Source organism: Glycine max, chromosome 6, assembly GCF_000004515.6.
Source record: "Glycine max cultivar Williams 82 chromosome 6, Glycine_max_v4.0, whole genome shotgun sequence".
Classification (NCBI taxonomy): Eukaryota; Viridiplantae; Streptophyta; class Magnoliopsida; order Fabales; family Fabaceae; genus Glycine; species Glycine max.
Genome location: NC_038242.2, coordinates 12,993,297 through 13,011,614, shown reverse-complemented (window position 1 = coordinate 13,011,614; position 18,318 = coordinate 12,993,297). Strand labels below are relative to the sequence as shown.

General features: G+C 33.8%; 1 protein-coding gene across 3 annotated transcripts; it reads left to right on the top strand.

Moving 5' to 3' along the window:
• The first annotated feature begins 22 nt into the window (after positions 1-22).
• LOC100779083 (protein HESO1) lies at positions 23-17,525 on the top strand. 3 transcript variants are annotated; one of them, XM_026128900.2, is made up of 10 exons: positions 23-138; positions 323-363; positions 2,544-2,732; positions 5,870-6,043; positions 8,478-8,662; positions 9,280-9,375; positions 11,208-11,253; positions 13,506-13,612; positions 15,907-15,983; positions 16,095-17,525. In XM_026128900.2, exons 1-10 carry the CDS (start codon positions 29-31, stop codon positions 16,108-16,110), a joined length of 1,041 nt encoding a protein of 346 aa, XP_025984685.1. In that variant the 5' UTR covers positions 23-28; the 3' UTR covers positions 16,111-17,525. The 3 variants fall into 3 exon arrangements, with proteins under 3 accessions (XP_025984685.1, XP_025984684.1, XP_025984687.2); XM_026128899.2 differs by having other exon boundaries at positions 15,907-16,005; XM_026128902.2 differs by lacking the exon at positions 2,544-2,732 and having other exon boundaries at positions 49-138; positions 15,907-16,005.
• The last annotated feature ends 793 nt before the right edge of the window (positions 17,526-18,318 follow it).

Sequence of the window (18,318 nt, the reverse complement as noted above, 5' to 3'; positions counted from 1 at the left end):
ATAATGGACATTTTCAAAATTTTGCTGGATGTACTGGTGCCCGAAGCAAAATTCGCCAAAAGGAAGGTCAGAAAGAGAAAATCATTTTTTTCACTTTAAGCCTCTTTGCCCTCTCTCTGCACACCGCTTCCTCTCTTGGTAAGATTCTCTCTCCCTATACCTACAATTACGTAACTCCATTCATTCATCTCAATCTCGCATTCTCTACAAAATCCACATCACGTTTTTTCATTCCGTCTTCCATGCTTAGGTTATATCAGTTGTTTATTTTGTTGCCATGTTTCATGCTGAGGAAGCAATTCCTTTCTTCTTGAATGGCCAGGTTTCGAGAGGTGAAAATGGAGTCGGAGGATAGCTTTAGCGGTGAGCAATTTCACTTCACTTTTGTGATTTCTTTGTTCTTTGTGTCTCGAAAAACTATACTCACCGAGATTGTTTTATTTTTTCTTAAAAAATAAATTTGACTTTGGACGTGTGTAGGGATTGAGATTGGGGAATGGAAGGGTGGTGATGCTGTTTTTTATTTTTTATTTTTATGAGACAGTAAAATTGAATGGAATTGGTGGTTATCATCATGGTTTTAACTGCAGTTGCGCACTTTCGACAGTTTAAAACCATGTTAGGTAGTCATTGGGGAAATTGAAAGGGCGTTAGTAATTGGTATCATTTCATTTTAAGTAGTTTTATTCTTGGGGAGAATTAGGGTTGACACCAATAGGTTTTGGACTTGGACCAGTATACAATGGGATGTGTTTCGTCAATGTCCTGACTTTTTGTTTGTTATTATAAACATAATAATATACTTTTTTAATTTTTAAAAAATTGTCCTCGTTTACTTTCTCTCTAAGACCCAACTTCCAAAATGATACATGGCAGCGGGTTTGAATAGGCATTACTTCAGTTGAGCGCCAATCCTTGGTGATTTAGCATTCAGTTAAACACACATTCGAAAGTGGGATATGAAATGAGAAGAAGAGGATACAAGGGAGGGATGACTTGCGGGTGGTTATGGTGCAAACTGCAGTAACCTTTGTGTGTGTTTGTTTTACTTGAATCCCACTTGCGAATGCATGTTTAATTGAGTGCTACACTCACAAAGGATTGGGGAGAAATTAGGATTGACACTATGACAGTGTTTTACTGTGTAATGTTGTGTGTCAATGTAGACCACACCTCATGCTATTTATAATATGGAAAAGAAAATCAATATTGATTACAAGATCAATCAATTACTGATTAATAGGAAATAGAATATTCTAATAATAAATACAATATCAGGAATAATATCAAACATAATCTCACAGACACCAATAGGTTTTGGAGCAGTATACAAAGGTATGTGTTATGCTCCGGCCAGGCATGAATTTAATGTCCTAACTTTTTGTTTGTTTTTATAAACATAATATATAATCTAAAAAAATTATCCTCGTTTCCTTTCTCTCCATGACCCAACTTCCAAGCAGATACAAGGCAACGGGTTTGAATTGTTATTACGTTCAGTTGAGCTTCAATCCTTTGTGAATGTAGCATTCAGTTAAACCCAAATTCGAAAGTGGGATATGAAATGAGAAGAAGAGGATACAAGAGAGGGATGACTTGCATGCGCGTGGTTGTGGTGCCAACTGCAGGAATCTTTGTGTGTGTTTGTTTTACTTGAATCCCACTTTCAAGTGCGTGTTTAACTGAATTGTACACTAACAAAGGATTGGCTCTCAACTGAACGTAACGCCTTTTCAAACCTATCGCCTTGTATCTGTTTGAAAGTTGGGTCTTGGAGAAAAAGGATAATAGGAATTTTTTTAAATTCAAAAAGTATATTACGTTTATAAAAACAAACATTAAGTTAGGACATTAAATTTCTATCAATCGATATTTTTTTTTATTGTTTTAAAAGGCTATCGAATTAGAGAATACTTATTTAGAAACAACAATTTTAGGGGCCATTTAGTTTGAGAAAATGTTTGTTGTTTTCTCAGGTTTCATTTTTTATTATACAAATGCCACCTTGTTTTCACTTTGTTTTTGGTTTTCATAAGTTTGTATGAGAAACAGTAAAAAACAACTTTTTATTGTTTTCATTTTCTGTTCTTTACTATTTCCTATACAAACTTCTGAAAATAGAAAACAAATTGCCAACAAGGTGAAATTTTTGTAATTAAAAATGAAAATAGAAAACGTTTTCTTCAACCAAATAGTCATACTGTTCTTCCTTTACCCATCAGAACTACACTGTCAAGCATCCCTTGATTTTGGGCTTGGTCATATCCTTTGTGTGTGCGCATGCAGAGAATGTATTCTACCATTATCATGTTCTGTTTCCTTTTACTATTGATAGAAAAAAAATTAAAAGTTCAGTAAGAATCATTTAAATCTTCTCCTTTCTTTTTCTCTCCCCACTTGTTTTAGACAGAATCAAAGGATTGAAGAAATTACTTTTTCATGATGCTTTATTCCCCTATATTTATTATTTGTGTTTCAAATATATGGGCAAATACTGCATTAATTGTTGAAGTAATGACTTAATTCTTTATCTGCTATGCCAGACCTTATTAAGATGGCAAAGAAGCTTGAGTCAGACATATTAGCCAAGATTAACTTCTCTTCTGCACATGTCATTGATCTAGACAGACTCCTTTGTGATACCTTTATCAGACAGTGTCCAACACCACTTGATTATGACAATAGAAGAGATTTGGTTCACATCTTCAATACGATGACAAAGGAAATATATGGTAATCTTTTGTTCCATTCTTCCTGAAAATAAATTATACTGAAAAATTGCATTGATGAGAATGTAAATGAGCAAGATGCCCACATGATTGGATGTAATGGCACTAATTATTTAGTTTCCAATTCTTTTACTTGTTGTAGACATAGTTATCAATAGATAGTAGGCTATAGCTTGTTGGCTTGGTGGTGAAGGGAGAAGAGAAGGGAGAGAGGTCGTGGGTTTGAATGCTCTACTAACAAAAACTAACAACTAGCATTTGCTGATAAAAAAATAGTGTGCTATAGCTTCATAGCAGTGTGTAATGGCCATTGGCTGCTGTAAAGTTTCCATAGCGGCTCATTTTCAATAAAGGCCGTTGTGGTCCTTGTGGATGCAGTAGTGGCCTTCTGCAACACTAGTGAGGCATTTTGCAAACTCATTTTTCCCTTTGAAACAACTTTCTTTTGGGGGGCATTTTAAGGTCAAAGTTGAGATTTCCCTCTCCCTTTATAGAATTAAAAAAATAATTGCTGGCAACATACTCTCTAACACTTTCTTTGGAACACATTCTACTATTGATTAAAATCTATTGATAACTACAAAATCCAGAATCGAGACTCATTAAATAAGAGTGGGACCTTCACAATTTTTTGATTGCCAATAAATTTTAGCAAATAATAAAGAAATGTTTAAAAGAGTGTATTGCTATCAATCTTAAAAAACCCTAATTAGATTTAGTCTCCCATGCTTCTCTCTACTGTTCGTCACCCACACTGTGCTAATACCCGTCCACCCTTTTCACTTTTGTGTGATCAACACCCACCCATCTTCTGCAGTATTTTTGGTGATACCCACCATCCATTCTTTTATCTGGTATGAACTTTGAACCCTTAACCTTCCCTTTTCCTTTTCTGTGCATTACCCACCCTTACTTTTTATTGAATGTCTAAGATGTCTTGTATTTGAATTTGAATATAAACATGTCTTTGGAATTTTTTTGGTTTCCTTTACTTTTGTTGCTATTTATTTGTATGTTTTACTTAAGACCTAAGGCTTTTTATTGCTAATTATGAATATGTCGTGAATTTTGATTTATTTTTTTTAGTTTTCTAGCATTTTTATATGTATATTGTATAAAAAAAAAATTTAATCTTTATAAAAAAAAAATCAGAATAGCTAATAGTGGCCATCCAACTAAGAAAAAGAATTCAGTCCCCCTTCAATAGATTTTTGGATCCCTCCCTGCATCCAACTATGTGTTATCCCCCTATAGCATCTCTGTGGTTGCCCACTACTCACTGTTATCCGAGATTGAAAACTATAGTTGTAGAGTTCTGTTTCCCCTCATTCAGTATTTTTTACTATAGAAGCAACTCAATCAAAAGCTAAGTAGTTCTTTTTCTTTGGATCATTGTTCTGTGCATTAGACACTATGTGTAGGCAAGTGAACCTAATCTAACTGTAGTAAAGAAACAAAGTATTGAGTTATCGTATCCACAGAGACTTGTATATTATTTAGGTAATTGAAAAATGAATTTTATCTAAAATAAAAGGAAAACAGAATCTGGAAGCAGTTTTGCTGCAGTGAGTTGTCAATTCGCTGTGGTGAAATAACAATATTTTCAGTTTTTCAAATAAAAGCTTTTGCTGTAGCGAAACCACAAATCGCTATCGTGAAAGTAAATTGTTTGTGGGTTTTCAAAACAGAATGAGCGCAAAAACAGGGGAAAACAATGGAGAGCGATGTTGCTGGATCAAACTCAGTATCATTAATTGTTTATGACCGAATCTCTCAATCTCAATCTCAAATTCAAGTGACCAAGACTCATTCTCATGTAATCAAATCCTAATTCCTTAGGTAATTGACCTTAATCCCTAAATTAGATTCCTAATCCCTTAGGTAACCTAACTTAGAAATTAGAACAAGTTCAGAGAGTCTTTGCAATGCACAAACCTAATCTATTCCTAGCAATAGATTCATACACATTCCTACTTCTGATCTAGAATCAAACCTGTTTTCCAACACAATTCAATTCCATTAGTTTAGGTTGATCAAGCCTAAGCATAATCATGAAGCATAGAAGTAGAAAAGGATTGTGAATTGAGAAGAGAAGAAGAATTTCAGTCACATACTCTGAAGAATACTTCGTTTATTCCAGCAACAAATGGTTTAGTTGAACATTGCAGTGGAATCCATGAATGAATGATGAAGAACAATGATGGAGAATGGAAGAGAAAAATGAGAGAACGTGGTTCTGGATCTTATTTCCTACAAAAGTGAAATGAAAAAAATAACAAAAAAAGGTCCCTAATCTGTGTGTTACAAGTCCTTGTATAGAAGCTGCCCAGTTGTGTTGTTATTTTTTTCTGCTATGGACACTTCCACTGAATCTTCCTCCTTCTGAACCTCTTTTTGCCATGCCGAATTTCCACTAATTGCACTTGTTCTTCAGGATAGGATTCTCTGTGGGGAAATCTTCACATTTCTTCACTTGGTCCTATTTTGCTGTGGCGAAATCTTCTCATTGTAGCGAAATTGGATCTTCAACTCCTCCTGTAGCTTTTCTACAAATGAGCCTTTGTAACAACTTTCTCACACAAAAACATGAAAAATTCTATTTTTATTTTCTAATAACAGTTTATTACACTTTTATTCACAAACACAAGTATTTACACAAAATGCACTAATAAGAAGGAATAATTGCCCACAAAAACAAAGTTTGAAAGGCAATTATCAATCATCCTATGGCCATGATTTCTCTTCCATTTTGATTAATTTGGACTCATTTGTTCTGTTTATGCATTCTTATTGTAGACATTTCTTTTGGTAAAGAAGCATTTTTTGCATCGGAGTTTAATATTCAAGAATGTCAGAGAACGGTTAAATTGATGTTTCTTGCACATTAATTATTTCGGCATTACCAATTATTTTCTGAAACAGATAGTTAAAATATATTTGTATTATATCAATCCCTTTTTCCCCAAAAAAGAAAATCCCCATGTTTCAAAACCAAAAACCTTTTAGACCTTCTTTTATCACTTCTGGTGTATCATCATTCATCTCCTGTTCTTCTGTTGTTGGACACTGTTTCAATTTTAGTTCATATTTTAGCTTATTCCCTTTTTAACAGGTGCTTTTGTTTAATCTTTTTTTATTAGGGAATGGTGATGGCTCCCCTGTTGTGGAGGAGTATGGATCATTTGTAATGGATATGTTTGATGGAAAAAGTGATATTGACTTATCTCTCAATTTCAATAATTCAATTGAAGTTTCTCGGCAGAAGAAGATTTCAGCCCTTTACAGGTTTAATAAGAAATTACAGTCAATTCAAAGTAAGTTTCTTTTCACCATAAATCAATTTTTTGTTCTTCTGCTAATCTTTTTGAGTGTGGGAAATGAATCACGTGGCTTGTATTGTATCCCGAACCATTAATTAAATGGTGGCAAGGCTGCTGTGGCTTGTCGGTATAGAATGTTTTGGCATATATGGGAATCTCAATGCATCTTAGAGGTGCAATGATAGTAGCAGATAAAATTATTTGTGAGAAAAACCATCAGCTTCTCTAAGATCATAAATATATGAAAGTGGCAATATGTAGATGTAGTATAGATATGACAACAATGTAATCAATGATGGATGGCGGGAGACCAAACATTCACCATAAAAATATGGCGAATGAACTGGTAGGTTATAGCAAAAGCGTGGCAGGCTGGCAGCTATATTAAAAATTATGTATACTTTGTATGTGTAAAAGGTATACTGGTAATATTTCCACCTTGGGTCATTCCAATCAGCTGATAAAATTAAACAATTATAACACTGATTTTGTTTAGTAAATACTGCACCAGGGATAATCCAGAGCATAAATTTCCTATAGAATGTCTTACAAGATACTTTCTGCCGTGAGCATCAGAATACATGCATGAAAATTTGCCTCTCTACTTCCTAAATTCTAAAATGTAAAACATCCTTAAAACTGCCATATATTGTTGCACTCTACATTGTGAAAATTACTGATATGATAATTGCCATAATCCCAAGGTAGTTATTGCACTCTATACTAATTACGGACATAATATATAACTGCCATACTCCTAAAATAGCTACCTCATGCCAGTTATTGCACTCTATGCCTATGCCTAGAGTAAACTCTTCAAATAGGTGGTCTGTTTGAACTGGCATTCTCTGTTGTCTTTCATTTTCTGCTATGTCTGGTATCCAGCAGCATCCATTGAAGTCTGTATCTGTGATGATCGTAGGTGTTGATTAGCCATTATTAGAAAAACAGAAAAATGAGAACCACTGAACAGACTCAGAACAGAGAGGAATAGAGAGAGACTTAGAAAGCATGGGAAGTGAGAGAGACTCAAAATAGAAGATTAAGAGAATCTCAGAGAATATAGAAAAATAGAGAGAGAGAGGAGAAGAAAACTGAGATGGAAAATGTGGAGGAAGAGAATGAAAAAATGAAACAGGGATTTTGACAAAGAGTTCACCTGAGAAAACCAAAACTGTTGTTTACCAGAGCAGTGTCCTTTGCTGGAGAAAGTGGAGGTGTTTGATCAAATGGTTCTTATTTCACTGTTGGATTTGAGTTTGCAGAAGATGTGAGTACCTTTGGAGTTCTCATGTTCACACTTTGTTTGATGCACGTTGAATGGTCTATGAACAGTCAGAAAATATTCTTTTTTCCTGCTCACAAAAGAGTTGAGTAACTGCCACTTTTCCACCATATCCTCAGTCACAACCATAATTGCTATAGAAAAAGTACCTTCTATAGGCATCGATGGCAAAACCTCAACTCTATAACCATAAAATGGCATTTTGCTGGAAGCCCATCATACCGTAGTACCATATCTGTAATTTAACTATATTGTATGATAATGTGTTGATAACTTTTTATGTGGTAACCATAAACTAGGGCATAATTAATCTACATTTTGGCATGACTTGAACCCTTGAGCTATCAAATTTAACATGCTAAACACTGCAACAACAGCTAAGCTTTTTCCTACTAAGTGTTGAACACTGTAATATATGTTTTTCCCAGGTGAAAATCTTATTCTTAAAAATGGCATGATCTGATTCCATTTTTAGTATGATTTACTTCTATGAATTCTATCTTGTAATGTGTGGAAATAAATTATTATTTATGATAGGAAATCAAATTTAAAACACAAACAGTAAATCACAAAAAATAGTTCGAAGAGAATGAGAACACCAACACCAATAACAGTGTTATTTCATTTCTCCAGGAAGGATTTTGACAGTGATTCCCAGAGCTTAGAGCCCCTTCTCGCAACAAACCCACCTTAAGAGCTACTGGATACGTGACTCCTCTAACAAATTTTCTGCTATTAACTCCAAAAAACTAACTTCCCACTTGTACACCTCCCTTTCTCCTAGTATAAACCTTTAGTCCCCTAGGTCTCTCATGTCCTTGAATAGGCTCTGTTTCTTATATTTCTAACCCATGGGCCTGGGCCCTATTAGTTTATAGTATTATCCTGAGTGGATAATGTTTATACTGACAATGTTTGGTTTTAAATAAGAATCTTAATTGACCAACATGGTTTTAATTGGTTTTAACATGGTTTTAAAGGACTTAAGATAGAAAAATATTTTTTTGCCACTATCTTTATTATGATCTTGATGAAAATGATTGAGACATGTTGGAATTGATTCATTATCTTTGACATGTTGATATTTTCTGAAGTTTTGATGATCTTGTTAGAAATATAATGCCAATGATTTATGTATTGCAGGTAAAGGACATGTTACTGGTTTACAGTTAATATTTAGTGCCAGGGTACCGATTATAAAAGTTACTGATAGTGGAACGGGTATTGAATGTGATTTATCAGTTGATAATAGGGATGGCATTAATAAATCCCATATTATCCGTGCAATTTCTGACATAGATGAAAGATTTCGAAAGCTATGTTTTCTGGTAATTTGAAATATTTTTGTTCTTTTGATGACATTTTAAAGAATTTAAGTATCATGATGCATGTTTTATTTTAATATTCAAGTATAGGTTGCATTTTACTGCTCATATTTGCCTTTTTCCTGAGTTAGTGTTTTCATTTAAAATAAATTTGAAATGATTCAAATGAAAACAAAGTGGATAGAAAATTACTAGCAATCTTGAAATTTTGATAAATTATCACATCCATGAGGTAAATGTAGGATTCTTTTTAGTTAATAATTCAACAATAGCAATTGAGAAGCCTTGTGTATTGCCAATCTATAATAGGAATTGAAAACTTTCATTATAACTGATCTATAGCTCCTAAAGGGTGTGCCTTAGAAGAATATGGAAGGAATGACATATTGTATGGATTAATTGTTTAACTAAATTTCTCAGAAAGCTACCAGAATTAACAATTAAAGTTTTGAGTGGGTTTCATTCATTTCATTAAAATCTGATTTTTCCACATATTTCTTTGTTGATGGGCTCATTAATAATGCACAAGATTTACTCTCTGTTTTAAGTGCGAAATAAACTGTTAACTGATTAATTGTTAAAACTAGTTTTCATGCTTATGTAATTTCTGCCTATTGTAGATGAAATCCTGGGCAAAAGTGCATGATATCAACTCTCCCAAAGATTCAACTTTGAGTTCTTTTTCTATTGTATCATTTGTCGCTTTTCATTTGCAGGTATTAAACATTTTAAATATTTGGTTGGTGCACTGCTGCACGCATCATTTTGGAAACATTACATTTTATAATAGAATTGGAGTTGGTTGTGAAATTGCTTTTCATTGAGCTGTGTTAGGGACCCAGATCCGAAAATAGAGAATACTAAAGAAAGATTGTTTGTATTTCCTGACTGTTAAAAACAGAACAAAGGAGATAGTACTCTCCTCTTAGGGTTTCCTCTTCAAAAAGGGTTTATTCTTTCATAGTTGAGCACTTGTTCAATTCCCAAATGCTAACCATACAGAATGAATCCCCTTCCCTTACATCCTTCTATTTATTTATCACACTAACCTCCTCTAAGTAACTAACTGACAAACTAACATTCTAACTTTTCCCCCTTCTCCTTTATCCTAAAAATACCACATTACCACCCCCCTTGAATTTCAACCTAGTCCTCAATGTTGGAATCTGAAAGGTAAAAAATATAGCAAATACTTCTATGGACATTATAGCGCCTTCATTTTGCTGCACAGTTGATTTTGATGCAAGCGCTTGTTCCGCTTGTGCTTCTACTCCTTCCTGGAGATCAATTTCATAGTTCTTGAGCAACTTTTGCAGCATCTGTTTAAGCTGTGTAATTCTGTCAGCACTCTAGAGGGTGGCACTTGCACCCTTCATCACAAATAATTCATTGATTGTGATGCAACATTTTCTTAATCTTCGAAGTTGGAAATGCCAAACAACCTTGAATGATGTCCATGATCAATGGTCCGTTTCAAGTAATAGCCCTGAACCATCCATTTTGCTCTCTATAAGAAATCTGGCAGTTTCCTTTCCCTCAATTTTGTATCCAGCGGTTTCTTCTCCCTGGAATTTGGTTCTGGCATGTTGGTCTGTTGGGAACCCAAATTAAAATAGAGAAAAGGAAAAAAATGTTATTAATTGAAAGAAAAGAACATAAAATAAGAGTGGGATCTCCTCCAAGGGTCTCCCTTCCACAAAGGGTTTCCCCTTCCACAATTAAGCACCTGCTCAATTCTCAAATGCTAACAATACAGAATGAATTGCCTTCCATTACATCCTACTACTTATTTATCACATGAACCCCCTCTAACTAACTGTTCTTCTAGCTTCCCCTCATTCTAACAGATCAAGAAATGGACATCAAATATATTTAATTTGTAAGGTAGGGAAGTTTTTTTGTTAAGGGAATTATCTTAGTATTTTGAAGAATATGAGAAGTATTATGAATGTTTGATAATTTTGATTCGCATATTTTACATCAATATTTTTTTATGTTCTTATATAATAAAATATAAACAAAATCCATTGCTATTTTTTTATGTTAAGTGTATAATTAATTGTCTAAAATAGTTATGAATAGTTAGAGCAATTAGTTTATGGGACAATTGTTAAATAAACAGGGGAAATAAGAAGGAATAGATTCATTCAGAGAATAAAAAAGTTGGTAATAAAGAGGAACCATGTGGGAAAGGGAAACCCTTGGACAAGAAGTCTCTCTTATTCTCAATCAAGCAATACAATTCTTCATTTCCTTTATTTCTATCAATTTCCCATTTCTCTCTCGTGGGTCCCAAACACTATCCCAAACTACTTTTATTTTTCTTCTATTCAATGATATTATGGAATTTAACCATTTATTGGGAATGTTAAAATTTTGCGTGGTAAGAACAATTCTTGCTTGGATAAAAATAATCTGGATATTTTGAGTCTCGATTTTGATGCTAAAATGATTATATAATTCCCAAATAGCACTTTAAGTTTAAGGATGCTTTGATTATTGTTTTATTTTCCTATTTATGTAAATCTATTTTTTGTTTTTAATGCAGACTCGCAATCCTCCTATATTACCTCCATTCTCTATTTTACTCAAAGGTAAAGTTTCTGCTACCAATAAATAATTTTGAGTTGAATCTTATTGTAATCCTTTTGTTCTATAGAGCTGTGTTTATGAATATTTGGGATGTTGAAACAAAGAGTATTTTTGATAAATTGTTTGTTAGATACTAACTCATAATACGTATTTATACTAATAATCTAGGTCCAATACTGGAGTAATACAACTTATACAAGTTAACCCTTAACCAAATACTCTTCAATACTTGTCACAACTAATGATACAAGCTGGAGTTGGACACTCCTCATCAGGTGTCCACTTGAAAGAAATATTTTTATTTGTTTGGAAACTTGAACCAACACTTCTATATGGTTTGGACACTTAAGCTAACACTTCCATATGGATGGACGTTTCAAGGAGTCTAGTATTATGAAAGATTATTTATATTCAAACATTTAGAGAATTCAACTTAAAATATTATATGAATATTTTTAGTATGTTTTTATGAGGTGCATTATCGTACAAAGGTGAATACACAAGAATATACATATATCGATCATCATTTTAGACCTTTTGTTAAGTTGCCTATATTTAACTTCATTTATTGAAATATTGGTGTAGTAGTGTCCTATATTTTTTACATTAGCTGTGTTGGAGTATCCATGTCAGTGTTGTGTTCAGTGTTCGTGCCCGAATTTGTGTGTGGATATAATTATGTTTAATTTATTTGGCTTGATCTTGGTCAACAATAATTTTTTCAATCAATGACTTTCTCCCGGAAGAATTAAAAACTGTGCAAGTATAGAGGAAGTTGAATATCCTCTATTTATGTAATTAGCCCATATAAATACGCATCCGCCGAGTACTCAACACAATTTTCAGTCCATTATTCCTCTGTTTTTTCCTATTTTAACATGGTATCTAGAGCCTGACAGAGGTGTTACAAAAATCATGCCTCACCAGGGACCCACTGCCCCTGGTAGACCCTTTTCCTCGTTGCCTTTTTTTTGGCGACCTGTTTTCGCATTCCAACAAACTTTCTAGCTTCTTTGGTCAGCGACAACTTTTTCGGCAACCATCCACTGGATCTGGGTCACTCTCACCGATCTACACAGCAGTGCAAGCGTTGAAGTCCAAATAACGTGACTTTACCCTGAAAGTTTCGTCTCCATCCGAGTTTGTTTGACAGTGCTCCCTTTGTTACAGTGTTTCAGGTACCATTATTTCACGTTTCTGCTCGGTATTTGCTTCCCGTGAAATGGCGTGCACTGGCCCTGTCTATGTCCCAGTTGCACTAGTTCTGATTATGTCCTAGATGCATAGTAGACTTAGTTTCAAGTTTAAATAATTTTTTTCTCCAACATTATTGGTTTGAAGTTTCCAAATGTGGTAAAGAAGAACGAACCTTGCTTTGCTTGGCATAAATTTTCTCTCGTTGATGATCATTCCATCTATCTTGCAAAGATATTTCTTTTCTAGCAATTCTCTCTAGCTGCTCCAGCATCCCTGAGTTGCTTCTCAAACTATTGTTTTTTGGTGCAGCTCAATCTTTTATGTTTTCTATTTATTTGTTGGGAATAAATTATTTTCTTGTAACAAGCTGAGAGCTTAGTAAGCTTAAACTAGAGGGGGAGTGTTGAAAATTAAAATATAATATTTTGATTCTATTAATAATAGCAGTTTATAGGCACATAATCTTGATTTAGAGGAAACAAAATATCCTCTATTTATGTATAATTAATGTAATCAACCTAAATAAACATGCATCCGCTGTGCATTCAAACACACGGTTTTCAGTTAATTATCCCTTTGTATTTCTTATTTTAACAGTAGCACTATCTTTAAATTGCAACAAGATATGACATGGAACTTGGAAGCACAGAAAGTTAAAATTGTTATGAATGATTGAACAGCTATATAGCTGATATCTATATATGGCCAGGATCTGTCTTGAAAATATTGGGCAGTTGGAGGTCTGTTTTTTTGCTTAGAAGACTGGAAACATAGTTTCAAATTAAATATGAACTAACTTATAATTTTAATAAAGAAAAAAAGAGAAAGAAGAGTGGTGGTGGCTATTGGTAAAAATACATAATGCTTGTAGTTGTAGTAGATGTCTTGCTATCTACCTTGCATGATCTTTAGTGTTGAATTTCCAATGTATAGTGTTTTGCTTTAGGGAGGAAAGGAACTAGCCGTGTTATGAAGTTTTTGTTATCATGTCTTTCACTTTTTTGAATTGACTTTTGCAACTTAAATATGGTGTTTATGTCTAAAATGTGTGTTCCAGAGGGAGATAATCCTGCATATGTTGCTAAGGTTGTTGAAACTTATTTCAACTATGGGAAACAGAACAAAGAGTCGTTGGCTATGCTTTTCATTACTCTTTTAGTTAAGGTAATTTCTATAATTTTCTGTATTTATGTTCTATTATTACCTGTCTCATTATATAAGATAGCAGTTACTTGTTCTGCACCCAAAGTAAAGGTCACAAGTGTTGTCTCATCTCAGTTACTAGAATCTTACAATTTGTGATTTGAATTGCATGGTTTGATAACTTTGTCTAGCCATCAATTCGTATCATGTGATGAATTGAAAATTTCTTCGAATCTCATAATACATGGATGAATTGGTGTGATTCCATGTCAACCAATACAGATCACACAATTCAACAATTCATTGTTTTTTTATTTTCTTTTTCTGTCTCCATCTCCATCTCTCATCAACGAAATTGAAGGAGCATGACTGAACATACCTTTTTTGATTATTTTGATGCTATATTTATTCTTTTGAAATAGGATTTTCACATTGTCACTGACTCAGCATTCTACGGACTTTATTTGGCTGTTCCATTGCTTTTCAGTATTTTGAAAGAGGTTTCAAACACTCAGTAATGATTTTGTTTTGTCAGGCTTATGCTTAAGTTATTTTGTCATTTTGGAGTTTAAAACTATTACATTGAGCCATCCACATAATTTATATGATATATTTCAAGCTATTTTTCATTGTCTCTTAATCTTCGATATGATTTATGATTCATGATGTTGGAAAGTCACCTTAATTGCGGTCTCCCCTAACCCGTCTTAGTTATGGCCTCTTTGGCTGCTGCCTTAATTGCAGCCTCAAGGGTGGTAGTTTAGTCCCACATCGACTAGTGATAAGGCCAAAATAGTGTATATAAGTGAGGGACAACTCTTACCTTTTAGACTTGTTTTGTAAAGTTAGGTACAAACGTAAATTCTAAGACATGATTTAAATTGTGATGTAACTACCTTGGTTCCCTAGTCTACCTTTATGAATAAAAGGGTTAGTCATATTTATGATGATATTCAAAGCTTTAATTTCCCTTATTTTCCATCTAACCCTATAATCTTAAGTTTTAAACATAAGATCAGAGAGGTAACATCCGATGGGTCCTAATCTTGATTCTTGATTAGGATAGTAATTTTTTCATGTTCGTTGCTGGTGATTGTCATGTTGTCATTTGAGAAGAGTTTTCTTGGATCCCTAACATTTGATCATTAACTCTCTGGTTTGTCTTCACTATCTTATGCTGTTGTATTTACTCTTCTGTTAAATTTCTGATTAGTTATATTTTTAGCTGACATGCATTTTGTTGCTAAAATGCAGTCTTTTTTAGCCTCCAAGTTGTGTAAAAATTTTGGTTCTTATTTGAATATGTCAAGAGTATTTAGAATATCCTAGCATATTTTTGTTTTTTGCTCCAGAATATCTTGGCATATCTGGAAAACACCTTTTGAATATCTTAGAAAATCGCAGAATATAGTGTGGAATTAATTATTCTTTAAATTGGGCAATCTATGTTAGGAGTTAGACTCCTACTGCCAGAGAGATAGGCTCTTTTGGGAAAAACCAAGTCCCACTCCTGCTAGAGATAGTGCTAAGATAGAGTATAAATGTGAGAGGCAACCCTCACCTTACAAGTAGGGTTGAGTAAGGCCCAAAACTAAAATTCTAAGAGGCTCCTACAGAGAGCTAGTGCTCTCCATCTATAATGATAAAATGGAATCCTCAAAAAGTATCCTACTATTCTGCACTCAGTCTATTAATAACTGTAACCCACCAATTCATGTAACTACCCCTCTATACCATTCTTCTCTCAGCCAAGTCAGCACCTCACTCTCTAGTTCTTCTAGAATAAACTTTCCAAATCCTAGGCCTATTTGACTCATGATTGCCTAGCAGTTCTTTTGGGTCCACTTACTGATCTTCATCCTTATCATAACATGCCTGATTCCTGCATGGGTTTGAAGATACTTCATATTGAAAAGTTGTCTTTCAAGGTGTGGTTTAAGTGTACTCATAACAAACTGATTGCTTGGGGGAGTGTTGAGGAATATGTTCTATTATTATATGGTCTCTTTGATAAGATAATGGTTACATGTTGTGCTCCCAAACAAAGGAAAGAGTTGTGGCTTTCCAGTCATTTTAAAGTATACATGGAGGATTAGTGAATGTATCGTGCTCACGTTTAGAATATTCTTCAAAGCTTCTCTTTTCATCTTTTTCCATCTGGCATGAAACTTAACATTATTAATGGCTTGATAACCTTAGTTGATAATTTCAATTTTAATCTTTTGTTTTAGGTATATAATAGTGTGAAATGTGTTTTTCAAGTCAATTTCATTGAAACATGGTCATTTAGTAATTTAATTTCATTCCTACTGCAGCTAGCATCAGTTGAAAATCTTTGGCAGAAAGGATTTTGTGCCAGCTTATATGAAGGGTCGTGGATTTTAAAATCATGGAAATGCTCTTACTCAATGAGTGTAATTAAATTCATTTCCACCAACCCCTAGTGTAGTTGGATATTAACCTATGTAGTTCCAATTTATGTTGATGATGTTTTGTTGAACAGGTTGAAGATTTCATAGACCGGTCCCAAAATGTTGCTAGAGCAGTTCGAAAGAAAGTTAAATTCAATCTATGGATGTATCCATAAATCTCTTGACTACCTTATGCAGTTTCGAAATGGTCAGATCCAGGGAAATAATTTGATGGACGTTTTGTTTGAAAAAAATACTGCTTCTACTCTGGAAGTTGGGGTTACTAGCCACATAGTTCAAAATAAGAATAACCTCCCTATTTTGGGAAATCCGCATCCACCAAAAAAGAGGAGGTTAGAGGAAAATCAGGTTCGGATACCTAGTGGAAAAAAAATTGTTCAAGGCTTGCAAGGAACAGGGCCACCCCAGAGTGCGGGTTGGATGCAGCAAGCTCTTGATGAATCTGTGCGTAATGTGCTTACTTCTGCGACTTCCACCATTTCCTACCAACCTATTTCTTCTGTGACTTCCCCTGTTTCCTATCAACTTCCTGTTCCTATTTCTAGTACCAATGTTAAGGTGAATCCAGGGACAACTTCTCATTTTTCCTTAAATGCAGGAGCTTTTGGACATCCTTATAACCCACCTTCCATAAAGCCTCATGTTGCACCTCAAACTTCCCAAGATTTTTTTGCCACAGTTAGTAAAAAAGTTTTAGCTCCATGTCCTTGTCTTCCATCAATTAATTCACACCTTCATCAAAATCCTCCTTCCATACAGCCTCGTGTTGCACATCAAACTTCCCAAGATTTTTTGGCCACAGTTAGTCAAAAAGTTTTAACTCCAAGTTCTTATCTATCATCAATTAATTTTCACCTTCATCAAAATCCTCCTTCCATACAGCCTCATGTTGCACCTCAGCCTTCCCTTGATTTTTTGGCTACAGTTAGTCAAAAAGTTTTAGCTCCAAGTTCTTATCTTCCATCAATTAATTCATACTTTCCTCAAGTAGGCCATAATCCATACAGAGAGAAGGCCTTCTACAATCATAGGCGCTAAAGGGGTTGCTTTTCATGGTATATGCATTTGTAGAATCAAATTAAAATTAGATTAAAATAAATCATCTATATGCAAGCGATCATTTCTCTTCTTTGCTTCCCCTGTACTGTCTTATAGCTAACATCTCCCTGACTTTTATGTAGTTCAGAATGTAAAATACATTTCCCTTTTCATGTAAGCGTGATAAATGTTACAGCCAGAGCAGAAAATTCCCCTTCTATTTGTTGGAGTTCACCCAACATGACTGACGGAAGTTATGCATAGTGATGTTGCCTTTGACTAGCGTCTGTTTTATGAAGGCTGAAAGCCTGAAACTGTTGTGATATTTTATGAAACTGAAACTGTTGATACGGAATAGAGGATTAGAAAGTCGTCATTTCTTTAATCGTGGATATTTTATGGACTGTAATTTATAGTCCATAGGCCAGAAATGGGATGGCAACTCATTCTGATATTTTGTTTGATGATACGGTGTTTCTTACTTTATTATTCATTGTGATATTTTGTTTGATGATACGGTGTTTCTTACTTTATTATTCATTGTGATATTTTGTTTGATGATACGGTGTTTCTTACTTTATTATTTATTTATTTTTTACAAATGTTAGTTGTTAATGGTTACTGGAACCCACCACTTCCCACCTCTCTCGTCTCCCTTCACCACTAGCAAAATTTGTTAAATGTGATATTTTGTTTGATAGTGTGTTTTTTTTTTTCTGTACTTTTTTTAGTAAATTTTATATTGGTTATACTAAATAAGGAGCGCGACACATGATTTAGTGTCTTTTATATGATTATCAATATTTAATGAAAATTGTGTTAGTGTTGATTGTGTTCTTTCAACTGAGTATGAAATTCATTAAGAATGCATAGAGAATTTTAACTGAGAAAAATAATTTATTAAAAAATTTAAATTTCTTTAATCTAAAATTCATTGTTTGGATGTTGTTTTTTTATGAAAAATTTAAATTTTTGAAATTTTAAAATAAAATTTTAAACAACTAAAAATGTGGAATTTTAATTTTTTTTTAAAAGGTGAGAGATTGAAATTCTCTTCTTGATAGTAGAACTTTTCAAAATATTTGCGTATTTTCTTTATAATCTTCATTTTCTCTTTCACCTGAAAGTTCTCAAAATCTCGTTTTCAAACTTGCGACTCTTCCTTCATGTCGATGATCCTCTTTTTTAAGAAACACCTTCTGAGTTTGCGGAGCGTCGATCGAATGCAGGCGTAAGGGATATGTAGAATTGTACCTG

Bases quoted from the DNA above. Each gene is read 5' to 3' on its own strand.
- LOC100779083 (XM_026128899.2), top strand. From the start codon at position 29: ATGTACTGGTGCCCGAAGCAAAATTCGCCAAAAGGAAGGTCAGAAAGA. The intron at 8,663-9,279 runs GTAATTTGAAAT...TGCCTATTGTAG, and splicing joins TTCGAAAGCTATGTTTTCTG to ATGAAATCCTGGGCAAAAGT. The intron at 16,006-16,094 runs GTAATTAAATTC...TTTGTTGAACAG, and splicing joins AATGCTCTTACTCAATGAGT to GTTGAAGATTTCATAGACCG.